Genomic DNA, 27,006 nt, shown 5'->3' on the forward strand with positions numbered 1-27,006 from the left:
CACATTTCTTAGTTTCTCTCCAATTGTAGATGTTCTGAGAAAAGGGGAAGAATTAAGGCATACACACAGTTTTAAACTGACCTCTAAAGGATTTTATCTGACTTGCTAAGGAAAGCATTCTAAAGGATCTGAAAACATAGACACACAGATACAAAACAGAGCTGGAATATATATATAGTAATATTGTGGATACTTTATAAACTATAGATTATCATATCTTGGCTATGACATAACTGCTTTATATTTTAGGAAATTTGATAAACAGTTATAAATAAACAAAACAATGAAAAGGCAAACATCATGAGTCATAAAATTTTTACCACATAAATAAAAGGCAAAGCATCTAACAGAACCTACCTGTTGGTAGTTTTGTTGCTTAAGCTCCTCAATTTGGGACTTAAACAACTTGTTTTCATCTTGTACTTCCTATTTAAACAAAAATTAAACATGAATACAGAAATTTTTATTTTCAATATAAACTTTAAAACATATCATACAAGCCAGAGAAATTCTAAAATAATAAAGATTTTCAAACGGTATAATAAGCCCTATATTAAAACACTTTATAAAATTAGAATAGGGCTTCCCAGGTGGCAAGAGTGGTAAAGAGCCTGCCTGCCAATGCAGGAGGCATATGAGAAGCAGGTTTGATCCCTGGGTGGGGAAGATCCCTTGGAGGCCCAAGGACATGGCAACCCACTCTAGTATTCTTGCCTGGAGAATCCCATGGACAGAGGAGCCTGGCGGGCTACAGTCCATAGGGTCACAAAGAGTCAGATGCTACTGAGGCAACTTAGCACACACACATGCATAAAATTGGAATAATTAAATTATTCTGTATATCTGGGGAGTGAGTATGTCTCAATGGAAGAAATCCAGAAACAAACCCAAACACCTGTAGGAATTTACTACAGGGTGATACCTCAAATCAGTAGGGACAAAGGAAGTCAAAAGAAAAACTTAAATTGCCACACATATGACAGAAGGCTAATTTCTCTTATTATGTAAAAAGGATCTTACTAAATTAGTTAAAAAAAAAAGTCAACCAAGAGGAGGAAATTAGGAAACTCATTTACAAATACTCATATACAAATGAGGAGTGCTTAACTTCTCTCACTCTTGTTTAGTCACTAAGTCACTGGTAGCATCCATAGCCAACTCTTTTGCAACCCTATGGACTGTAGCCTACCAGGCTCTCTGTCCATGGGATTCCCCAGGCAAGAATACTGGAGTGGGTAGCCATTTCCTTCTCCAGGGATTGAGCCGACAGCTCCTGCACTGGCAGGAGGATTCTTTACCAATGAGCCCACCTGGGGAGCCCTACTTCTCTCACTAGCAAATGCAAATTAAAATAATCTAACCGTCTTCCAAACAGAATATCAAATCTTTCATCTTCATCAGTATTGATGAGGATGAAAATGAATGGCTCTCTGTTGGAGAATGTAATTTAGTTGTTGTAGTTCAGTTGTTCAACTGACTGTAATTTAGTTGTTGAGTTGTAATTCAGTCTATCACAGAGTGTAAATTAGTAAAAACACTTGGGAGGGCAATTTAGCATTATCTGACAAAATTTTAAATGAATCTACTAGGGAACAAAAGGGAATGTGTCAGAACCAACCCTTGGAGCAGAAAATGTGAAAACAAGTATGTGAGACAATGTTGTTGCTATTCAGCCGCTCAGTCGTGTCCGACTCTTTGCAACCCGTGGACTGCAGCACGCCGGGCCTCCCTGTCCTTCACGATCTCCGAGTTTGTTCAAACTCATGTCCATTGAATTAGTGACGCCATTCAACCATCTCATCCTCTGTCATCCCCTTCTCCTCCTGCCTTCAATCTTTTGCAGCATCAGGGTCTTTTCCAATGTGTCAGCTCTTCACATCAGGTGGCCTAACTATTGGAGCTTCAGCATCAGTCCTTCAAATGAATATTCAGAACTGACTTCCTTTAGGATTGACTGGTTGGATCTCCTTGCAGTACAAGGGACTCTCAAGAATCTTCTCCAGCACCACAGTTCGAAAGCATTACTTCTTCGACACTCAGCCTTCTTTCTGGTCCAACTTTCACATACATGCATGAGACAATGCAGGCATCTAAAATCTATCACTTCAAAACAAAGCTCTATAAGGACTTTCAATACTAACTACATGAAGCTGACGTGATAATATTTTCTATTTTAACTATCACTTTCAAGAAGGGAAAAAACCCTCTGCATAAAACTTTCACCCAAAAGTTCACTTACAGGAATTTTAAATACAGATACAGTACTGTGTAAGAACCAGCCTGCCAATGCAGGAGGCCTAAGAGACACGGGTTCAATCCCTGGGTCAGGGAGACCACCTGGAGAAGGAAATGGCAATTCACTCTAGTGTTCTTGCCTGGGAGATCCCAGGGACACAGGAGCCTTGGTGGGCTACAGTCCCAAGGGTAGCAAAGAGTCAGACACAACTGAAGCAACTTAGCATGGTACTGTAAGTACAGAAGGTGTGTGTGTTAAGGATACTCACCATATAATTGTTTTAACAGGAAACACAACTCTAATCTAGGTATTCATAAACTAAGACTGGCGGTATAAATAGTAATACAATCATACAAAAAATTTAACAACATCATTAAACATTAAGATAAAAATGTGCTTATGTGGAAATATCTCAGAAAGATTATTAATTGGGTGAGCAGAGGAGCAAAATACAAAAGTGTGTATAATTAAAAATACAGTATATTTAAACACACACACATTTTATGCATGGGCACTTACTCAAAAGATATATAAACAAGTGATAGTAGTTATCTGAGGAATGAGACCCAGGATCTGGGTGGGAGGGAATGTCATTTTGTATTCTATCTTCTTCTTTAGTAGTTAAAATTGTTTTCAAACATGCAAAGACAGTACATGATAACTCATTAACTCACATGATAATTTTAAGTAAACATATTTACCTGTAACAGCTTTGTTTTGTTGGAAAGATCACTCTCCCTCTCTTTTAGCATAGTTTCTAATCTCTTCATTTCATTTTCCTTTTCTTTCAACCTAGAATTTTTACAAAGATGTTATATTTAGTTAGGTGAATTGGAGGAGCATAGAATTTTAGGACAATAAACTTTTTCTTTTGTGATTCTATAATGATAGATACATCATACATTAGTCAAAAACCTACAGAATGTACAACACAAAACGGAACCCTAATGGATACTATGGACAGTCAAAACAATATACTGACTCCACTCATGAATTGTAACAAATTACCACACTAATATAAGATGTAAATAAGAAATGAGAGGGGAGGGTATACAGAAATTCTCTGTACTGCTCTCTCAATTTTCTCTGTAAACCTAAAAGTGCTCCCCCAAATATTGCATTAATTTTTTAATGTGAGGTAGAAACAAATCTAAAATCATACTTTAATGATCTATATACCACTAAGAGGGCTTCCCTTGTAGCTCAGTCGGTAAGGAATCTGCCTGCAATGAGAAGATCTGGGTTCGATTCCTAGGTTGGGAAAATCCCCTGGAGAAGGAAATGGCAATCCACTCCAGTATTCTTGCCTGGAGAATCTCCGTGGACAGAGGAGCCTGGCAGGCTACAGTCCAAGAGGTCTCAAGAGTCGGACACGACATAGCGACTAAACCACCACCACCAGACCACTAACAACAGGCCTCAAACATGTCTCTCAGCTTTCTATTTGCAAATGATACAAAAGCACCTTGACAGTTACAGAAGCCCACAAGATAAACAGTTGTACAAATGAGCAACACTAGTGCCACAAATAGAGACATCCCCTTTTTCTCCATGAAGATAATGACTTAACAAATATCTTCAATGTTTTACTTCTTTAAAGATAACAGCTTCAAAGAGCCACTTCTTAAACAACAATAAAGAATGAAAAGATCATATCTAAGCAAAAATCTCTTAAAAGTAATTAATAGAAGGCCAAAAAGATTAAGTCCAGATATACTTTTTACCACTTAGACCAATTTAAGAGAACAGACTTCACAGGATAAAAATTTTCTAAGATGAACAGAATAATACTTCCTATGCTCATTGCATGTATGATAGGTGCATGCTAAGTCACTTCAGTCATGTCCGACTCTTTGCGACCCTATGGACTGTAGCCTGCCAGGCTCCTCTGTCCGTAAGATTCTCCAGGCAATACTGGGGTAGGTTCCTGTTTCCTCCTCCAGGGGATCTACCTGACCCAGAGATCGAATCCACATCTCTTCTTGTCTCCTGCCTTGGCAGGTGGGTTTCTTTACCACTAGCGCCACCTGGGAAGCCCATGCTCATTAGATTGAATATTTTTACTATTTGGCACAATATGACTGACATGACAAAAGATACTACTTTCCCCAAAGAGCAAGTTACTTTTATAGAAAGAGTCCATATTCACTATCAAGATTATGGCTAAGATTATCTTCTGGTTAATTCAGAGATATTCATCTTTCAAGTAATAAAAATGATTTTAATTTTAAATAAATTTAACCTCTCTTTACAATAATTACATACTTCATTCAAAATGAGAGAGAGAGAGAACTTAAAACCAGTCCATATTAACAGAAAAGAGTACTTTAGAGAATGCATTTGAAGAGTTTGGAAAGGACAGTCTTCAGGTATCTGAAAGCACTTGATAGGTCTCTGTTTTATTACACCAAATAGAGATTTATTTACCCTTGGATTATAATTCCTACTTAACAAGAAAGTTAAAGACTTAGAAGAAACTCATCATAATATTCAAGGACATTCAAGAAAATATTGAAAATTTCTTCTTTAAAATGCTGACTAAAAGTATACTTACACAATCTGAAGTTCTTCAAATTGTGATGCAGAACAAGCCTAAGAAACAGATTTCACATTTTTAATTCTAATGTCAAAAAGATCAGGTTCTATAACATATTATAGAAACAGTCACCAATAAAATAAAAACACAATTATCTGTGGTAGATTTAAGATTGAGCCATTCATAGAACAAAGAATGAATTTTCTTTAATTTTTAATATCTGCTTGTTAAAGGATTACAGATTAATACACCAATTAAACAACAGACACTTAAAGGTGAGAATGAGAGTCCATCTGAAAAAGTAAGGAGAGGAAATGCTTTTAGACTCAGGTTGACAAAAGAGACAGTAACAGATTTGACAGGAATAAAAGTTAATTTTATTTTATCAACAACAATAAAACTATGATACCACAGTAATTTTTATGGCAAAAACAAACTCAGGAGAATATATTAACTTCTTTATTTTCTAGTACAGTAAAATAGAGATTCCTCGCTTTTTATAAAATATGCTGGCAATCTGTTTATACTATACCTCTTGAAACTTATGCTGCGCAAATTCCTGAACATGAGTTTTTAAAGATTCGTTTTCTTCCTGAAGATCCTGAAAAAGAATAAGTCTGAATAAAACTGATATTGAAACATAAAAAAGCGTGTTACCTTTCGTTTTTACCTTCTCACCTGTAGCCGTCTCCCTCTGTCGTCGAGGTCTTTCTCCTTCTCTTCTAAAGCAGTCTTCATGCTATTCATCTGCTCCTCCTTCCCTCTTAATCTAAGAGTAAGTTAACAGAACTATCAATGCAAATGTTACATGACTCAAGACTCAACAAAGTAAAAGTACTGGAGACTGGAAAAGTATATTTCAGATTACACTCATAACCCAAATTGATTAAATAAGCTAAAAAATAAATATTTTATGTATAAAGGCATATAAGACATCAAACTGAGAAGCAGCTCTATTCCCACCCATTAACACACTGTTTAAGTCAATACCGGCAAATTTAGCTTATTACAACTAGTTTGGGTATGAAATATATAACCAGTTTCACAGTGACTATTAAAATGAATAAAGAGTAACATATCAGTTTAAGGTCATGTTTAGATTACAAACCAGAAAAATAAGACTTCCACTGTGTCCCCACTCCCATCGGTAAACCTGTAGATTAACGTCTAATGAAAAATTTAAGACCTTGAGGCCTTTAAGATATAATTTGATATTCTTTAAAATATTACTTGAAATCAAATAAAAAGGAGTTAGGATTTTCATTATAATTTTATATTTAACTTGTGGAAAAGAAATATTAAAGCGAAGTGAGGAAGATGATACTTACAAGTTCTGAAGTTCCTGAACTTGAGAAGTGATAGATAACTGAAATGCAAAGAAGCAGAAAAACAGTAACTCATTTTCTTTCAGTTTATTTTACTAGGCTTTATGATAAACCTTAAAATATGTACATTTCAAATCACAAAGATCCTGGTTGAATTATTCATGTCAAAATGAGATGACTTGATTTCACCCTCTCCTGCCTCTGATGACAGTAAGAGTAAAAAATTTTAAAAAGGGGGATGGGGGAGAAGAGACAAGGAATACAGTTACGAATGGTAAGTCTAAGGAAAGTGATACTTCTAAAACCTAAAATTGTGAAAATTAGAATATTAACTGTCCACATACCTCCCTACAAGGTCAGAGCACTTTTCCCTCCCAGTCTTCAAGGCCAACTACTCAACAGTACTTTATATGTGTGCTTAGTCTCTAGCCATGTCCAACTCTTTGCAACCCCATGTATTGTAGCCCACCAGGCCCCTGTCCATGGGGATTCCCCAGATAATAATACTGGAGTATTCTTTATACTCTCCTTTAATCTCCTCTTTTTATCATACACAATACAATAGGATTTTTTATTCCCCACAATACAATAGGATTTTTTATTCCCCACTGTCTTCTCACAATCCCTTCAGATCTCGGCTTAAGTATCAGCTCCTCAGGAGGGGACTTTCTGAATTCTCAATCTCTGCTAGGAGTTTAATCATTTCCTCATACTTTACTTCATTCAACACATTATCTCCAACAAATAATACTTTGATAAGTAGGAGGAACTGAATAAACATTTCTAAATTAATCTGTTGGATGAATGTATGAATCATCTCTTCCATGCAATCTCAATATTTCTTTCAATGAAACCTTATCAGATTAAATTCACCAAAACCACACATTTATTTCCAGTAACCACATCTTCCTCTGAAATACCCCTATGAAATCTGTACTTTATTCTATAGGCAAAGGTTGAGTAATACATATATTAAAAATATTTTGGAACATGCATTTTAAAAAATAAGTTTACCAGAGTGTTTTGTTAAGTTGGCAAGCTAAAATAAACAATACTACAGAAAAATTCCCAGAAAAAGAACTTTAACAATTAAAAGGTATGTTGATTCAAATATTAAGAACATTTTCTCAAATCAGGCAAAAATAATAAGCACAAAACCCAACATACTTACAACACACTACTAAAAAGTATTTTTCTGAGTAACAAGAAAAAAACCAAATAGTTCATAAATACATATACACTAATAAATCTGTCATGCTATGGCTCTGGGATTTTTACCTGTTGAGCCTTTTCAAGCTGGATATTTCCTATTTCTTCTTTTAGAGCCTCTATTTCCTGTTTCAAATCCTTGACAATGACAAAACAGACAAGATTGGACAATGGAAACATAGAAATTGACATAAAATGCAATGTACAGACAAACACATGAAATTAAATGGTATTCACTAAAGTTGATAAACAAAAAAACAAAACATAGGTTTTATCTCTCTGAATACCTGAATAGTTTTCTCCTTATTAGCAACTTTGAGAAGTTCAGCTTCCAAAAGCTCTTCCACAGACTTGATCTTTCCGTCTTTTTCATGGATCCTTAGATAAGGAAATGCAGTGTTAAACGTGGAGAGAAATCATCAAGACCCACCACTAAGATATAAAAACAGCACCAAATCATGAACAAGTTCACCAAATCAATTCTCCCCGTTTTAAGTAAAAGAGCAACTTGCAGCCAGGAAAAAACACTTAAGAGTTCTTCCTAAACAAGAATTAAGCAGTAACTACTAGATGGTTGAAGTCTATTCACACAAGAAGCTGGTGACAAGCTTCAAAAGAGCAAAGGGAATGTAAGATTTGTATTCCAAAGAATACGGGGGAGAACTAAGTTCCTCTCAACAATATAGGCTTCTAGAGAGCTCTGAAAGCTATAGCAGAACTTATATGCAATTATAGCATTAAACCTTACAGACACGTCAAGAAAACAACACATATAAAAACTGACCTCTATTCAATATAACCTGTTCATTAATAGTTCTTACTGCTTAAACAAAATTAACAATTCGATACTCTAAGTTCATAAATGGGAGTCCATCATGGAAATTGATTTTTAACAATCACAAATTGCACTGGGAAAGCACAGCTAAGTTGCCTTATTCCAACAATGAAAAAATCCTAGCCACCTCAATTGCACAATAAAGTAAGACTTATGAGCAGGAAGAAAATGGAGCAAAAGAAAAAGACCAGCTTAATAATGTCATTACTTACACTTTCTTAAGCTCTTCAACTAGAGATGCAAAGGAAACCTAGAAATAGGAGGGTATCCTACTTAGTAATATGCTCAAAACATAAATGGGTCATAAATAGAAAAATATGTTATTTTTTAAATTAAATTTTCTACTATACCAAAATCTGTGAAAAATAAACATGGGAATTAATTCTTTCCAGATTTTTTTAAATGTCAGAATTATGAAAATGAAAAGCACTTTGAAAGTAAGGAGCTTTAAAGCTACTTATGGTAAGTATAGGTCAAAAGAAAAATAAATGTATAAATATTAAAATTATTAACTCAATGATCCTAACCATATAAGGAGAAGATAGGTAACCTCTTATACTATTATTTAGAATTTTTACTTTACATACATATATTCAAAACCATCTATCATTATAGTAATGAGCAAGGACATGCTATCTAGAGTACTCTATCCAGTGTCTGCCATAAAGTCAGCGTTTACTAAACTGCAGCTCCTATTACTCACAATCAAGTCACCAATCAATCACAGATTAAAACTACAAATGACAAATGCTATGTTGGAGAAGGGAGGAACAAACAAGATTTGCTACTGTATTTGATAACAGGTATGCCCAATGTTTAAAAGAGAACAGTTACAGGATCCACTTAATATATTACCTGATCATTTTGCTTGGCCTTTAAATCTTGAACTTCTTTTGTCAAAGATGAATTTTCTGTTCTTATTGCCTTTTTCAAAGACACATAAGTACAACATACTTTAATTTTCTGAAAAAACAACTAGCTTCAAAATATAGTAGCTTCTCATTTTTCTCTAGCTGCTTCTTTTCCTTTCTGAAGGCCCAGAAATCTCAGTTGCTCTACATGTCTACAATTCTATAACTTCCAGAGCCAGCCAAATAGAGTTTTAATTTGATTATCCTCTCAAGTATTTCTACTTATGTTTCCACAACCTGAAACCCACAAAGTATACCACTTGTCATGTCACTTCTCGCCTTAAAATCAAATACACTGTTTACCCTATTTCTTCCAGCAATCCTATTCAAATTAAGTTACTTAAGGCTAACGATGGGGCATCCCAAGTGGTGCTAGAGGTAAAGAACCCACCTGCCAATGCAGGAGACCTAAGAGATGTGGGTTCGATCCCTGGGTGAGGAAGATCCCCTGGAGGAGGACATGGCAACCCACTCCAGTATTCTTGCCTGGAGAATCCCAAGGACAGAAGAGCCTGGTGGGCTTCCAGTCCATGCGGTCGCAAAGAGTCGGACACGACTGAAGCAACCTAGCACACGCTCAGGCAAGGCTACTGATAACCATAAAATGGAACTTCATTTTCTCATTTCTCTGCTCTCTAACACTACTTCATGAACTTATCAACTCTACTAGTTACTATTATAACTAGTTACTGTTTGGTTATAATTCGGGCATGGGTGGAGATGGGAAAGCACTACAAACCATAACAACAGTATCTACCTCATTAAGACAGTAAATGCTACAGTCAAGCACACATTTTTCTATTTATAATAAAATCTTAAATTTAATGAAAAAAGAACATCATATAAATTCATAAAATGTGGGTAACTAAAAGCTATGGGAAAAATATTACACGTTACAGCAAAAACTCTTCATGTCACTGAATAATCACAGGTAAAACAAATATACAATATGCTTTACATTCAGCTCTTCCTCTTTCGTGGCCACCTGAATAAGTCCAGTTTCGAGTAATTCTTCTACAGTCTTCAACTTCTCATCTTTCTCTTGAATACTGAAATAATAAATTGAAAACACATGTATGAACTACATTTCAAGGAAAATGACATGATTTCTAAATAAATATTTGACATGGATTAACTCTTATGCCCATCATTCTTTATAAACTTTCAATTCTAAAAAGGTTTCTGATGACCTTCAATCCTGGTCCAAGGGTTCTTTCTCTTTACCAATAAATAAAATGTATTCAAGTAATACATGCTTACATGCTAGCTTAAACAAGTAAATCATGGCCATACATGACTCTCACAAACCTAATGTAATGCCAAAGCAATCAACAGTACTTCACTCTCTTCCCTTTATGATGTATAAAGAAAATTTTAAGAATTTACATTAATATAGTTAATCATTCTGTTATCTCAGACTTGGTAGAAATGAGTCATTAAAATATCAAAAATAATTTTAAGCTCTTACCATCTTTCCATTTGTTCCAAAACATCTTTATTAGGCTAAAACAAAATCACCAAAAAAAAAAAAAAGATACTTTTACCAAGTTTGCATGAAATAAAACTACTTTAGAAATAAAATTCTATGAAAATTGTTTACTATTAAATAGATCCAAAATTTAGGAAGATGATCCATATTTAAAGACTGCTAACAGTTAAAGAATTTTTTCATTCAGAAAACACAAGAGACGAAGCTACACGAAAGACAAAGATGAAGTATAAAATGGGCTGGAAATGCCCAAACTTACCCTTGTGAGTAAGTTTTTAATTACCATTAAAGAAAATCTTAAGGATAAAAAGAGAATTTGCCTTTTACAGTAATTCTTCAAATCTAAAATTCCAAGGCTCTAAGGTCTTGTAGGCCAAGAAAGAGGCTTTGCTCTTTTTCATTTGTTTTTCAACTAAGGTATAAGGCAAGTGTACAAAACCTGTGTTCAATTCAATGAATTTTTAACATGCACATTTCACATAACCACCACCTAAGTCAATATACAGAATGTTTTAAAATTGACTGTAAAGTGCAGAAGAAACACAAGCACATATTCTCCTTGTAACATGTGACATGTGACATGTGAGCTGATCCCCATCTTTGACCCATCTTCTAGTATTCCCCCAATAGACACAAATTCCTCAATGTTATAATTTACTATGTGTCCAGAAGCAGGGCACCCCCTTGGAAGGCTTAAGCCTTCAGGCAGCTAAGCAGCCTGACAGAACAGGTTCAGGGTCTCTCTCCTTCAACATTCTCTTCCACCCATTCTGTTTCCTACCTGCTTTCTCCTAATTCTACTAGTTTTGTAATTTTTTCCCATTTTACTAAAACCATCATTACAACCATTTTTTCACAAATACTATTAATTTTTCCATTACCACATCCTAATCCTAAGATTCCATTTACTAAATATTTCTAAAAATTAACTCTGTTTTCTTTAATACCTTAGGTTAGGTCTCCAGCTTTACACATCTCAAGTATCATAATACCCTGCCTCTAGTTCACAAGGATTATATTGTGAGGGGTACAGGAGAACTTCTCAATGGGAAAAAAAACTTTCCTACCACTAGAAAGGAGAGAGATGTCAAAAATATATTAAATCATGATTATAAACTGAAAAATAAATCATGCAATAAGTTTATAAACCTTTCATCAAGATGACTTTTGTCCATCTTTATTTTTCATGAATCTCATCTCACATAAAAACAATATAAAATTTGTGACCATGCATGATGACAGATGTTAACTAGACTTACTGTGATCATTTAACAGTAACACAAATGTCAAATTATTATGTTATACATCTGAAATTAATGTCAACTGTAACTCAATTTTAAAAAGATACTATTAAGTCTTAGTTATATGCAGCTTAATCAATCAGTTGTATTACACCTTTAGTACTGCATACTTCACTACCACATAAATTCAAACACCTCATGGATACCATTATGATTCATCTAAAATACCAGACAAAATGCTTATTCATTCTTTCAACATCTTTCAGCAGCACAGCCACATAAATAGATCAAACTCATGGTCCTTACACAGCCTTCATGATTAGGCCCTAGCAAGCTTGTCTCTTCTTACACCTCCATAATATGCCCTGAATATGCAAATTTTCCACACTGCCATAGCTTTTAATACTGTATTCCCTTAGCCTGGATTTCCCCTTAGCTGCTCAGCATATACTTTGCTTTTTTCAAAATCCCCTCTCTGTGGTGCCTCTTCATCCTTATTCTCCTTCAGATAGAATTCTCTCTTCATATAAATCTATCCACATTTTAAGAATTTTCAGAAAAAAAGAAGAATCTTATTCATCACAATTTTCTATGTATACATCTATCTCCACCCATATTCTCAAAGGCAGGAATCAAGTCTTATTCATCTCTATAGCCTTAGCATTGTAGCACAATACCTAGCATACTCTCAGTAAAAATTCAGTGGACTGAATATCCTTTAACAAGGTTACAGTTAAAGTATTCTTCGTCAATTGCTCAATGAATATTCAATTGTATTAAATTGACCCAATTTAGTATCCAGTATTTTAACTTTATATATTATTAATCTAATCCAACCCCATTTTCTCCTCCCTGGATGATCTTCAAAACTACATCTTACACAGCAATGAAATTTTCTGCAATAAAATACAACAAGGCTGCAGGGCAAAAGAGAAAAAAATATTCTACTTCTACCATCTTTACTTAATAATCTTGTTGTGTGTGTATGTGTTAGTTGCTCACTCATGTCTGAGTCTTTGTGACACCATGGACTACCAAGCTCCACTGAATCTGACAAAAGTATCATAATAAAAATAAAAAGTCATGCTGTTCCTCTGTTCCAACCATCTCATCCTCTGTCGTCCCATTCTCCTCCTGCCTTCAATCTTTCCCATCATCAGGGTCTTTTCCAATGAGTCAGTTCTTCTCATCAGGTGGCCAAAATACTGGAGCTTCAGCTTCAGCATCAGTCCTTCCAATGAATATTGGATGATGCTCAAAAAAAAAAAAGACAGCTCAGGACATTCCCCACCCAAAAAAAGTTTTGTTTTATTCTGAATAAATGAGATCTTAGTGACTGATTTGTTTGTGTGATCTATTCACAGGATTACATCCAAATGAAGGCTTTTCTTCTTTAGTATATAAGCAGGTAACTTACCTGGTATTTATCTTTCTGCTTCCTACACCTAAAGAAACAACAACTTGGTACCATTGTTGGTTTCTGCTTCAATAAGCTCAACCTTTTCCTCCAGGATAAAAATCCATGGGGCAAAGGGACTGAAATTTTTTTATAACTAAACTGCTCATCTCTCAACTGTCACTTGGAATTCTGACTGCTGGGCAGGAAGGGGTTAAAGAAGGGTGGAAATAAAAGAAATTAAAATTACGCTAATCTTTTATCTCTTCTTTCACTAGCATTGACAATAAAAATGACCAGAGGGAAAAACCAAACAGCTGGCTCTGGTCTGCCAAGATAAGACAGAAGTCATAATGACAACCAAAAATACAGCATCACAGTCATTTGCTTTTTTATTGTTCAGAGCTCAGTCGCGTTCGACTCTCTGTGACCCCATGGACTGCAGCACACCAGGCGTCCCTGTCCTTCACCATCTCCCAGAGCTTGCACAAACTCATACCTATCAAGTGCTGATGCCATCCAACCATCTCATCCTCTGTCGTCCCATTCTCCTGCCTTCAATCTTTCCCAGCATCAGGGTCTTTTCCAATGAATCAGTTCTTCCCATCAGGTGGCCAAAATATTGGAGGTTCAGCTTCAGCATCAGTCCTTCCAATGAATATTCAGGACTGATTTCCTTTAGGACTGTCTGATTGGATCTCCTTGCTGTTCAACGGACTCTCAAGAGTCTTCTCCAATACCACAGTTCAAAAGCATCAATTCTTTGGCGCTCAGCCTTCTTTACGGTCCAACTCTCACTTTCATACACGACTACTGGAAAAACCGTAGCTTTGACTATACGAACCTTTGTCAGCAAAGTAATGTCTCTGCTTTTTAATATGCTGTCTAGGTTGGTCATAACTTTCCTTCCAAGGAAATACGTTAAATAAGCAAGGTGACAATATAAATCCTTGATGTACTCCTTTCCCAATTTTGAACCAGTCCATTGTTCCATATCTGGTTCTAACTATTGCTTCTTGACCTGAATACAGGTTTCACAGGAGGCAGGTAAGGTGGTCTGGTATTCCTATCTCTTGAAGAATTTTCCACAGTTTGTTGTGATCCACACAGTCAAAGGCTTTGGCATAGTCAATGGAGCAAAATTGGATGTTCTTATGGAATTCTCTTGCTTTTTCTATGATCCAACGGATGCTGGCAATTTGATTTCTGGTTCCTCTGCCTTTTCTAAATCCAGCTTGAACATCTGGAAGTTCTAGGTTCACATACTGTTGAAGCCTAGCTTAGAGGATTTTGAACATTACATATGCTTTCTAGACTATTTTTTTTTTTAATTAAAGAGTTTTCAGAACAAGAAAAAAAATTCTAAAAATTAGTCAAAGAACAAATCTTAAAAAATGAGTTTCCCAAAAGATAAAGAACATTACAGCATACTAACACATATATATGGAATTTAGAAAGATGGTAATGATAACCCTATACGCAAAACAGAAAAAGAGACACAGAAGTACAGAACAGACTTTTGAACTCTGTGGGAGAAGGTGAGGGTGGGATGTTTCAAAAGAACAGCATGTATATTATTTATAGTGAAACAGATCACCAGCCCAGGTTGGATGCATGAGACAAGTGCTTGGGCCTTGTGCACTGGGAAGACCCAGAGGAATCGGGTAGAGAGGGAGGTGGGAGGGGAGATCGGGATGGGGAGTACATGTAACTCCATGGCTGATTCATGTCAATGTATGACAAAACCCACTGAAATGTTGTGAAGTAATTAGCCTCCAACCAATAAAAAAAAAAAAAAAAAAAGAGTTTCCCCTCTTATCAAATAGTTCTTTTAGATAAATTTTAAAATGTGGCTATGGAATTCTCTTCTTTGGACTGTTCTTCATAAAGCTCTTCTTCATTAAAAAAAAAAAAAAAATCCATCTCATGCTCAGTGTTATGTTAACAGAATATCTAAAAATATTGAACACTGAAGCTTTATAGATGGAAGCCTGACCCAATAGGAAGATTAGACAAACAAATCCTATTGTATAGCACAGGGAACTATATTCAATATCATGTAATAAACTACAATGAAAATATGATAAAAAATATATATACGTATAACTGAATCACTTTTATGTACACCAGAAACCAAAACAAGTATAAATCAGCTATACTTCAATATAAAGTATTTTAACAAAATACAATTCAAACCCCCCAAAAAAGAAAGAAATTGGGATTTTTAAAAATATTAACTCCACACATGTGATAGGGAATTTTATGTAAGATGTTACAATGGCAGTTCTTAAGGTATCATGTTATCTTAAGGGGAAAAAAATTAAGGCTAATGGTTTTACTCTTTATCTAATGATGAAGAGTATAATTTTTAACACAGAATAAAACTGAAAAGAAAAGACCCAGGTACTCTGTTGAAACCTAAGTAAGAATCACCAGCACCTTTAATACTGGAATTCTAGGGCAGATTGAAAAGTTTCTAAGCTTTCTAAGTGTTCCCATGAAATTAATTTTAGAAAGTTTAAAACTTTAAAACTTTATATATTAAAATAGATGTTTCAGAATCTCTGACAACCAACTCAAAAAAGAATTCTGTTCTGCTTTTCTGGATAAGAATTAACACAACCAAAAAATATCTATCATATTTTATCTAATCCAAGTCACCAATGCTGTATTTCACAACTGGCAGAATCTTTATACATAACACTAAAAATTAAAGATGCCTTCAATTAAACTAACAAGAGACTAAGATATATCTACCCTTCAGATGATAAACTGAGAAGGAGGAAAAAACCTTAAACTGATGAAATATTGCATTTGCTAAAAGCCATATCACAACAAAAGGAAATAGGAATAAGATTTAAGGATAAAAATGAAATACCAATTGAGCATTACATTGGCATGAAGTTACATCCCTGCACTAAACATTATTCATTCAGCATTTTCTCTTCTATTACCTTTAGTCGGAAAGGATAAAACATAAAGTAATAAAGCATATGCAAAGCACTTAGTATCATATTTAGTGGGAAAGGAAAATAAGAAATAATGGATTAATTCTCGACAATCAAATGGATGTTAACAAAATACTTCTAAGATAACTTCCACAGCATTTGGCACAGTCACTTACACCAATTCAATACCTGCATAGATGTGAATTTTAAAATAAAAAGAAAGCAGGCATCTGCTAAACGAAGTGCTATTATTACATTTCAGCCTCTAATAAAATGTGTCCAAATTTAACAGTAATAGAGAAACATGCAAGGCTTCTATTTTAATGTGTCATAGAATATGACACATTTCTAGAATACTTTTAAAAACCAGAATTTGAAGAATTATATTTAGAAGAGTATGAATGCAACTCTTAGGAACAGCCATAGAATAGACATCACCTGGGGTGTGAGTTTATGGAGCCATGCTTATTCAGGCTGCTATAGTTTTGAGGGCTTGCTATAAATACAAAAAGAAGTATCATGGCAGAAGCAGGTGGAGATGAGATGGGAAAAATAAATATTCTAAAGGAAAGGAATTAAGGCTTAAGATGTCTGCTATATGCAAAGCACTCGGCTACTCAACTATATATAAACTCCCCCACTTAATTCTAACAAGCTCAGAATGTAAATAAAATCTCAAGGTAAAAGACTTGGAATGAGAGGCCTTAGAAAAATTAAAAAATTTGATCATCACTGCTTTTAAGTGCTGGTACTGGGCTCAAGGGCTTCCCAGGTGGCTCAGCGGTCAAAAATCCTCCTGCCAATGCAGGAGACTTGAATTTGATCCTGGGCCAGGAAGTTGCCCTGCAGAAGGAAATGGTAACCCACTCCAGTATTCTTGCCAGGGAAATCCCATAAACAGAGGAGCCTGACGGGCTACATACAGTCCAGGGGGTCGCAAAAAGAATCGGTCTCGACTTCGCAACTAAACAACAACAAAGTAGGTTTCAAACCCATTCTCTTTTTAAGAATCCACACTATTTGAGAGGAAAAAACTGAAGCTCCCAAAGTCCAAGGATTATTATCCTGAGAGCTAAATGTATCAAATTGATTTAAAGAAATTATTTTTATGCATCCTATTAAACTTTATTTTGATGTGGGGGTGGTGCTTATAAACAGGTTCACATTAGCTTCTTCTAAAGAAGAAAATGTAAATTTTCCTCAATTTAGATACGTGACTAGCACAAGATGACTAGAAATGCAATTAAAAGACATACCTACATTTAAACGAAATTCCTAAAAATGAATGAGTTGATTACTATTTAAGAAGAACCAGATCCTGTTATACATTGGATATTTCTAACTTATAATTCATGAAAATTCATACCTGTTCAGAAACAAGAGTCTGTAGCTTCTGAACTTCTAATTGCAATGCTTTGTTTTGGTCACTTAGAATCTAAAAGAAAGAATCTCAATTTACTGCTTTATTAGGAAAAGTTAACAAAGCAACCATTTGAGTAAGTTTTTAAAAAATCAAAGCCATATAATTACTGTAAGTACTTATAAAGTGAGAGGTGAATTATATACTGACCTAAGAATGCAAATCTCATGGTGGCTTCATTTTTCGGTTTCAATGAATATATTTCCAGGGTATAGGAATACAGTAATGGTATAAAGCACATGTATGATGATATCTAAAAAGTAGTTTCCACTAAGCCCCCTAATTCATTCACATGGTTTATCCCAAATGTTTTAACACTGGGCTTAGAACCCTTTCATGTGTATTTCAAAAAGTTTAACAATTTGTCCCAATGGGAAACCCTGCTTTCATAAGTGAGTATTTACAGGATTACTATTAAGTAAAAGCAAAAAAACTAATTAAACAACAACAAAAAAAAAAAAGCATTTTTTACCACATGCAGAGATGTACCCATGCAATCAGAATACTTTACAATAATACTCAAGATATTTGGCCATGAACAGAAACTAGCACTACATCAGCAATGGAGGCAAATGAAACCATCTCAAACTATCAACTGAAAAATGTAGAGAAAAAAGGTTGGGGCAAAACAAATATCAAAAGTCTATTATAAAAACAGATAAGTCAAAATAATAGATTAAGTCCCCAAGTAAACTATAGAAATTCTGCTTCAGAGTGATTACATATAAAAAGTAGTTATTTCTACATTCACTTCAACTAAAAATTAAAGAAGGTTGTTCAAAGAAAGCTGAGTTCACAAGTTTAATTACACACCTTAAATTCTTCCATTTTGTTTGAAATTTCACACTGTAGCTGCTCTTCAAGCAATCGTATTTTATCATCCTTAACATGAATACTATGAGGAAAAAAAATACTTCATATATTCAGAAAGCTTATATAAATTATGTGCACAACTATCAGTTATTAGCAGTAATATTTTCTTCAGTTACACTTCAACATAAGCATATGAACGGCCTAAAGTACAGCAATACTTTAATCACCTTTTCTGCATCTTCTCCAGTTCATGTGCAGCAGCAGCCTATGTTGGGAATGAGATGAGAATTCTATTATTTCTCAGGAAGCACTCAAAACTATTCTTTTACTTAATTTTACTTATTAAAGTTATATTTCATATATTTAGAGTAAATATTAATAGTAAAATGAATAGCACACAGTACTGTAATAATTTTTGCTGTCTATTTTTTATTTCTCACTGATCAACTTTTATCCTAGTAAAAGCTACATCCTTTTCTGATTAAATGGCAGAAGGCTAAAATAAATCAGCACATGAGTGTTACAATCAAGTCCTCCAATAATTCCCTGACAACCCAGTGGGTAAAGAGTCTGCCTGCAATGCAGGAGACCCTGGTTCGATCCCTGGGTTGGGAAGATCCCCTGGAGAAGGGAAAGGATATCCACTCCAGTATTCTGGCCTGGAGAACTCCATGGACTGTACAGGCCATGGGGTCGCAAAGAGTTGGACATGACTGAGTGACTTTCACTTCACTCACCAATAACTCAAAAGTGATCCATTTCTTTGGACCAAATATTAATTTCAACATGAATATAGTAACATTCAGGTGAGTTGTGAGGGTCATGGTCAAACAGAAGAGGCTTTTAACAACATATCACGCAGCCAAACACAAGTAACCATTATATTTATTATCTACATGGATAAAACTAGGACTTGCGATACCAATGAAAATAAATATAAGCAAACTGTAATTCTAAGGTAAATGCTTAAAAGCAATAAAGATCTACCTGTTCGTTTGCCAGGGCCTGTAATTTTTGCACTTCAGCTTTTAATAAGAAATTCATATTCTGTATGTCCTAGAACAAAAAGGAAAAATAATATTAAAATTATTTAATATAAAATTAGATTTGAAGTTGTGTAATGTCTCTTTTCTACCTAAGCAAAGGTCTCAAAGCAGAAATCTCAAATCACCACTTCTTATCAGAAAGAAAACCATCAATTCCTGTTATTTAACATATTTCCCAAATTATTGTGAATAATATCATGTGAGAAAAGGCCTTTGAACTTCTCCTCTTAGAGGGCTAAAGGAGATTTTGTAGTTTAGAAAAGAGACAATTTCCAGATGAATTCTAGAGTATTTTCCAGACTTCACAGACACTCGTACTGATGACAAGATTAGGACAGTCAATGCCTATAAAGTATTGTAGCCACTTATAAGAAGTACTGTACCTTAAGTTCCTCCTCTTTACTCGCTAAATGATCATGCTCATTTGCTAAAGAATCTTCAGTCTGTTTTATCTGCTTATCCTTTTCTGCAATCCTTTAAAAGGAAATAGATTTGTACATTCAATAAACATTTAGAAGTCAAGTCACAAATTAAAGGATTAGAAGCCTCAAGTATGATCAACCTTACTTAAGTAAATTTTCATATAACTGTACCTTCAATCTCTATAGACTCTTTCAGTTTAGTAGTTAACTGTCACATGTATTACTACAACTTCATAAAATACATACTCCTATTTTAAAACTTGAGGTCAAAGAAGTTAATAATTTAAGCTCACAAGCCTGGTAATATCAAAAACATTTTTCAGGTCTTCTGAACTTACATGATCCATGTCTATACAAATTATACAATACATAACAAAAAAGAGTTTTATTTCTCAGCATATCATCATATAGTTAGATTGTTGTCGTTCAATGGCTCAGCCATGTCCAACTCTTTGCAACCCCATGGACTGCAGCACGCCAGGCCTCCCTGTCCTTCACTATCTCCTGGAGTTTGCTCAAATTTAGGTCCATTGAGTCAACAATGGACCTAACCATTTCATAGTTAGATACAGAGTAGCTGTAACTACTTATTAGATACAAAAACTAACTTCCACTAATCTCAAATCACAGTGATCTCTTCCACATAACTGCTAAAGCCCAAAGGAAAGAGTTTTTCCAACTCCTTATATGACAAAGACATAAAAACACAGAGTACACAATGCATAGGGGTAGAAGAGCTAAACTTGTTCCAAATCTAGTTGAGAGTAATTCTTGAACAAGTTAGAACATAAAATCAATCATAAGTGTAGAATCTAACAGATATAAGTTAGAGATAACTAAGCAATTTTAAGAGAAATATAGAAAGGCAGGCTTACACTTTATGTAATTCTTCTGCTAGAGCTGAAGCGGAGGTCTAAGAAAGAAAAACAGTGTCAACATAAAAGCCTTTAAAAGAAAGTTCAAAAGTTGTACAATAATCATCACAATAGAGCTTTAAAAATTAAAAGAAATAAGTGTATATAAAGTTAAGGAAGTAGCTGGCTCATGATGAATGTTCATTAAATAACAGCTATTATTCTGAAAGTAAATTTGATCAACAGCTTCCAGTATTAGGGAATTAGCATCATAAGACATTTCTAATGAAGTAAGTTGGCAGGCCTGAAAACTATTTAACTGACAAGCAGCACATACACAGAAAAAAAAAAAAAAGCAGCAAAGGCTATTTTTCATTTATGAACTTCTCCTTAATAACAATTTCTAGTAATGAAATGATACCATTCATGATTAAGTTTAACAAGTCGTTTGATAAAGCCCATGTTCATCTTTACTTTTCAAAGGTACTAAGTATTTAATCTCTGATAAATCTTCTAGAACTACCTTTCAGCTATAACTTAAGATCTCAATCCAATTTGAGTTAATAATTTATATACACACATTCATATACACACAAACATCCTTTCCTATGTAATTCTTTCTCAATTAATTTTAGACAATAGTTCCTACAAAGAAAACAATTAGGAAAAAAACCCAAAAAAAACCTGTTCACAGTTTTGGGATTTTCAACTTGCCTGAACCTTAAAAACAAGCTTTTAATATTAGAACTACTTTTTGCATGGAAAAGTGACTTCTGTTCTATTACTTTTCCTACAAACAGTTTTTAGAATTTTAAGTTGAAAAACTGAAATTGAAATTCACAGTATGTATATTATGGAAACAAGCCAACAAGTATTTAAAAGTTTCTTCTCTTCTTAATGTTATACTATTTATATTCTAAAGGCTATGATCTATCTACCTAACTAATGTTACACAACAATGATGCCAAAGAACAACAGGTTTAGTGAATATTTAGTGAATACTTTTAATACATAAACCATTATTCTTGACACCTTTTGGCCAATTCCTCCTTTTTTGTGACAGGATGGTGGACATTTTTTTCCCTCCTAAGGTTAAAAACTCTCTAACCCACCTTCCCATTAGCCAGATTTGGATTTCTTTCATACTGTTCTCTCATAGCACTAAACGTAATTATCAGAGCACCTACCACTCAGGATCAGCCAGTTGATTCACGGACTACTCACCCAAATACTAATCCAGTGCATGGCACTGAACAGGCACTCAAATTATTTACACAGCTAGGAAGCTGTTAGTAATGACAAGCAATAAGAAAGCGCCATTACCTGGGCTGCTATTTGGGAATGGAATTGCTGAATTTGAGCTTTCAACGCCTCATTCTGCTCCAAAATATCCTTTCAAAACCAAAAAGGAGAGGGAAGAAGTGTGCTGTTAAAAATGCCAATGTATACAAACAAAATGAGTTACAGGTACATCTGTTTATCTTTTAAAGATACTCTTAGATTCCAAAAGGCACCATTTTAAATAACAATGATGAGGCATTCTATTCTCAGAGCTAATATATAAAGCAGAAATTAAGAATACATTGTACTGTTGCTAATCTAATACAAAAAGCATAAGACTGTGAGTAAAGGCATCCTTGAGCACACATTCAGACTACGTTGTGACAACTGGTCGAAGATTCAATTTAAATTTTTCATGCCCACTCCAAAATTAGGATAAGGAAGGCTATCCTCTCTCTCCTACACAAGACGCATCCAACCACTGCCCATCTTTATTATTTTTTAAAGAGGGAAAATTAGATACCTGAACTTGCATTTGTAGAGACTCTTCTTTGTTCACCCTTTTTTGCTCCGATTCCATTAACTGCATTAGTCTTTGCTCCAACTGTTGTTTTGATACCAAGGTATCTGTAAGCTTACTATGCAGACTCTGTACTTCATTTTCTTTGGCCACAAATTTACTCTGTAGATCTAACAAAACATTGCATTTTACAAAGGTCTCTTCCTTTGCCTGGTTACTGCTACTCATCTTTAGAGCAGGCTTATCTCCCCTGGAATATTCCCCTTTTGAATCTCTCCTGTGCTTCCCCACCTATATATGGCTCCCCTGAGCAGCCTATGCTTACCTTTTTCACAGCACCTGCCACACTGTACTAATTCACCTCTTCTCCCAAAGAGTGAGCTTTTTGAGATCAGAGATTGCCTTTTCTCTATATCCAGAGCTGTGCCCAAGACTTGACACAAAATACATAATTAATAAATGTGTTAACTGAACAGTACACAAATGTTTAAAACTGCTATATCATTTCTTGAAAGCATTCTTAATTTTCCCAAAGATATTTTAGTAAGTTATTCAGTGAATTTCTTGTCAATTCCGCATGCTCTCATACCTGGAGAACAGAGAAAGATGCTGAAAGCTGACAAATACTTTGTATTTGGACAAATACTTTGTCCTGTTGTAAGATGAAGTAATTAAAACTTTTCTGCCTACTTCTACTCTTAGCAATAATCCCAAAACAAGAAAATGAGAAACAAAACAGTCTTTCATGCAATTAGAAAATAAATATAAGTCCAAATCACAAGAAATTAAGATAAAAATAAATGGAGAGATGATCACTAACTTGGCAAAGATGAGGAAGGGTAAAGTAAAAGCTCAAGAAAACAGCAACTCATGAGTTGCCTCCCCATTCTATAATACAAATAATTCTAAAACAGGGGAAGAAAAAACAAATAAAAGCATACCACCTTACCACCAAGGACAGAGAGGCAAACAGAGAGAAAAAAAATGTATATAGGAGTGTGTTACATAGTTTTAAGAAAAGTTAAGATAATGTCACTTCTTTAACAAGACACTAGTAACAGAATGGAACACAACTCACAAAAACACTCCTGAAAATTAAACATGTAATGGTAACATCCAGGATTAGAATCAGGAAAGCGTCTTTCTTACTAAATTAGGAGAAGTTACAACACCAAATTAATACCTTCAAAATTCTCTGGGGAAAACTATTTCCAACCTAGAACTCCACATCCAAACTACCCATTAAGCATGAAAGCAGAAAGACTAAAAACATTTTCAGTTACTCAAAGCCTCAAGAAATGTACTTTGAGGTATATGCTTATAGAGCAACTAAAAGATATACTATTAAATGAGGGAGGAAAGCAAAAAAGATGGCAGTGACACAGGATCAGGAAAACAGACTAAATGAAGTCTCAGAAGACAGCTTTCGAGTCAACCTAGAAAGCAACAAGTACTGGGGCAGAAAGAATGAGGACTCCGAAGGTATAGCCCTAGGAAAAACTGATAGCTTCACCAGTATCTAACATGTTGAGAGGCTGGGGGAAACAGAGAGGTTAAGGAGTTTAACCTTAGGTAAAATGTGAAACAATAAAACAAAGATCAAGCAAGTTAAAAATATAAAGCAGGAACTTCCCTAGTGGTCCAGGGGTTAAGAATCTACCTTGCAATGCAGGGGATGCAAGTTCTATCCCTGGTGGGGGACCTAAGAGCCCACATCCCATACCACAGAGCAGTACTACTACTGAAGCCTGCAACCACAACTAGTGTGTGTATTGCAACAGAAAGATCCCACATGATGCAAGGAAGGTCCCGCATGTGCAACTAAGACCCTAGGCAGCAAAATAAACAAATCATCATACATATACATATATATATATAAAATTAACTTCAGGAAATTAAAAACTTTGCTCAAGAATTGTAGTTTTATTTATCTTGACTCAACTTTGAGTTACACAGTCATACTAATGTTAAAATTGAATGCTTTGTTGATGAAACATAACATACTAATTAAAAATAAGCTAATACAGCTTAATATAACAAAAAACTTCATATATATTTTTTAAAAGCCTTCAAATATCTTAGATATATCTAAATATTGAACCAAAGGGAAATGCCTAGGGGTTAAAAATGTGAGAGGAAACCAAAGGTCTAATACAGAGCCAAAACTCTGTATGATCTACTCTTCTGTTTAGAACTGTATTTTACTATTAGCTCACCACCACTTTCATGGGAGGAAGGGGGACTGAGATAAAACACACTATTATAAGCTCCATTATCCCCTAAATGAATTCATCAAATTAAGAATAAATAGTGAAAGTTAGCATTAAGTAAACGGTTTTCAATCAACTATTTGGAATGGTAATGCTCTCACCATTTTTCTCTTCACAATATAGGAATGTCCTTCTTAGAAAAAAAATTAAATGAAGAACTGATCATGGAACGAGAGAGAATAACCACAGAAATGGAACACACATAGATTCCTACTACCCTGTTTACGGACTATAATTTTATCTGCAACTTAATACCTCAGACAAAACTAGTAGAGACTTATTTTTAAAACCCTAAGAAATGTTAAAGAAATAAAAGTATTCAAAGTGTAAAAGCTATTTTTATTGAGCTATAACCAAATTGTCAATTTATACTTTCTTCACATATGGAGAGGGGAGGAAATTTTACCCAGAATTACATAGTAACTTGATGTGAATATTTCTCCCCCTTACCTTGCTGAGCTGCTTCATGCTCTGCTGTTCTCTTCCTGATATAGCTCTGGACTTCTTCCCACCTCCTCTCAGCTTCTTGAAGTTGAACCTGAGGAAAGGATAAGTCAGCGCAAACACAGGATTTCAATTTACAGAAAAAAAGCATCCTCTATCTTTACTGTTGTGCCATAAAACTGCTTCTTCCAACAACTAGTCACTCACTAGTCTCCCACATTTTAATAACATAGGCAGATGTGCTCAGCCTGATAATATGCACAGATATTATCAGTCACAGCCATTCTATCTGCTACAGATTTACAGATTAGAGATTTCAGAAATTCCTTATTTGTGCTGGTGGATCAATATAGCTACTACTGGGTATATATATATACTGACCCACTTAGCTATGATGAGCTTTCCAATAATCTTCCTTCAGGTGATAGGCTTTGTAAAAGACAGGATGATATCTTTATTGCTAAATTTTAGTAGATTCCTAAAATTCTTATTTTGAGGTATAGCACAACACTTCAATTATGACTATAATGTTTAATGTCATTAATCTACTTATCCATATCCACAGAGCACAAACATCATATTTACAAATGCCACCAGCAAATATATTGGCAAGACAAATATTTTATTAAAGAAAGGACAACAATATCACTCTCCCACAGGGACCCATGAAAACTTCAAGAAAGCAAAAACTATGCTACTTTCTACATCCAATTATCCTCAGAGCTCTTTTAACCTCAACTACTCTGGAACTGGTATTAACATATATCATCTATATTGATGACTTAGGTAGGAATCTGTCCAATACATTTAACTTACAGAAACTGAACTGTTCAACAAATCCTCTCCCCTGTATAAGGAGGAACAGACAATTCTACTCATCACTCTACTCAATATGCACAGGCTAAAATGTGCAAGAACAATAAGTCCAACTCCTCTCTCTCAGTCAGCCTAAGCAACCCCATGCATGTCTTCTCAGTATAAGCATCTAATGGCACCAAGTGCCCCTCTGGTGTCTAAAGAAACTGTGTGCTTTTTTTTTCTACTATGGCTCAAGTGAAAGCAACTGGAGTATTACTTGGCCTCGTGCTCAAACAACAGAAAATCATCTATTCCAATGCTGAAATAAAAATAGGCTCTACTAAACTTACTTAGAGATCCAAGTTATTGATAAGTGATGCTGAAGGTGATTTTAACTACCTATCAAAACTTTGATTTTGTGTTATACATGCAGACCCTCACCTCCACACGTAAGGTGAAATTCTATTGTTTATGCCTGTCAATCAGCTAATATCAATTTTCATATCTTCAAATAGTCTTTAACTTCAAACTCAAACCTGTCAAACTCAATTCTGTCATTAGTGTACATGTTTCTATACAGGCCCATTAAGCCTCAAACTACATTTCTCAAAAGCTATATACACTTTCAGGTTATTGGATTGAAAAGCCACATTATTTATGAAATGATAAATAAAGGTAATGTTTCACCTTCAACTGAGTAACTGCTTGCTCAGCATTCTTCTTTTGGACTTCCTCTTGCTGTAGCTTCCCTGTTTTCTCAGTCAGCTCATTTACCAACCTAGCATAATCCTGGCGCAGTTTGTTTAGTTCAGCAGACTGCCTGAAAACAGTTAACTGGATTAGGAACCTTCCATTATTACAAACACACGTAAATGAGTAAAGAAAATATGTGAGTTTTGCTGAATTAGTGATTCCACTTATAGGTAAATGACAACGAATGCTCTAAGTGTCTACTAATAGTGAATTTGGTTGAATATAATGTCTGAATCATTCTGATGACAATAATACAAAT

General features: G+C 34.7%; 1 protein-coding gene across 10 annotated transcripts in view; it reads right to left on the reverse strand.

The window, feature by feature from the left end:
• KTN1 (kinectin 1) overlaps nucleotides 1-27,006 on the reverse strand; it is a 109,496-nt gene that overhangs the window by 28,803 nt on the left and 53,687 nt on the right. For all 10 annotated transcript variants that reach the window (XM_061156983.1, XM_061156992.1, XM_061156989.1 and 7 more), the window contains 22 exons: nucleotides 26,682-26,814; nucleotides 25,203-25,290; nucleotides 22,486-22,652; nucleotides 22,005-22,073; nucleotides 20,703-20,740; nucleotides 19,789-19,879; nucleotides 19,347-19,415; nucleotides 18,587-18,624; nucleotides 18,360-18,441; nucleotides 17,493-17,561; nucleotides 10,521-10,555; nucleotides 10,011-10,101; nucleotides 8,997-9,065; nucleotides 8,354-8,391; nucleotides 7,594-7,684; nucleotides 7,376-7,444; nucleotides 6,101-6,138; nucleotides 5,451-5,541; nucleotides 5,305-5,373; nucleotides 4,791-4,828; nucleotides 2,938-3,028; nucleotides 358-426 (listed from right to left, as the gene is read on the reverse strand). In XM_061156983.1, coding sequence (XP_061012966.1) covers nucleotides 358-426; nucleotides 2,938-3,028; nucleotides 4,791-4,828; nucleotides 5,305-5,373; nucleotides 5,451-5,541; nucleotides 6,101-6,138; nucleotides 7,376-7,444; nucleotides 7,594-7,684; nucleotides 8,354-8,391; nucleotides 8,997-9,065; nucleotides 10,011-10,101; nucleotides 10,521-10,555; nucleotides 17,493-17,561; nucleotides 18,360-18,441; nucleotides 18,587-18,624; nucleotides 19,347-19,415; nucleotides 19,789-19,879; nucleotides 20,703-20,740; nucleotides 22,005-22,073; nucleotides 22,486-22,652; nucleotides 25,203-25,290; nucleotides 26,682-26,814 — 1,633 coding nt within the window. The remainder of the gene's footprint in view (nucleotides 1-357; nucleotides 427-2,937; nucleotides 3,029-4,790; nucleotides 4,829-5,304; nucleotides 5,374-5,450; nucleotides 5,542-6,100; nucleotides 6,139-7,375; nucleotides 7,445-7,593; nucleotides 7,685-8,353; nucleotides 8,392-8,996; nucleotides 9,066-10,010; nucleotides 10,102-10,520; nucleotides 10,556-17,492; nucleotides 17,562-18,359; nucleotides 18,442-18,586; nucleotides 18,625-19,346; nucleotides 19,416-19,788; nucleotides 19,880-20,702; nucleotides 20,741-22,004; nucleotides 22,074-22,485; nucleotides 22,653-25,202; nucleotides 25,291-26,681; nucleotides 26,815-27,006) is intronic.

The sequence above is a fragment of the Dama dama genome, chromosome 12 (assembly GCF_033118175.1).
Source record: "Dama dama isolate Ldn47 chromosome 12, ASM3311817v1, whole genome shotgun sequence".
In the NCBI taxonomy this organism is placed as follows: Eukaryota; Metazoa; Chordata; class Mammalia; order Artiodactyla; family Cervidae; genus Dama; species Dama dama.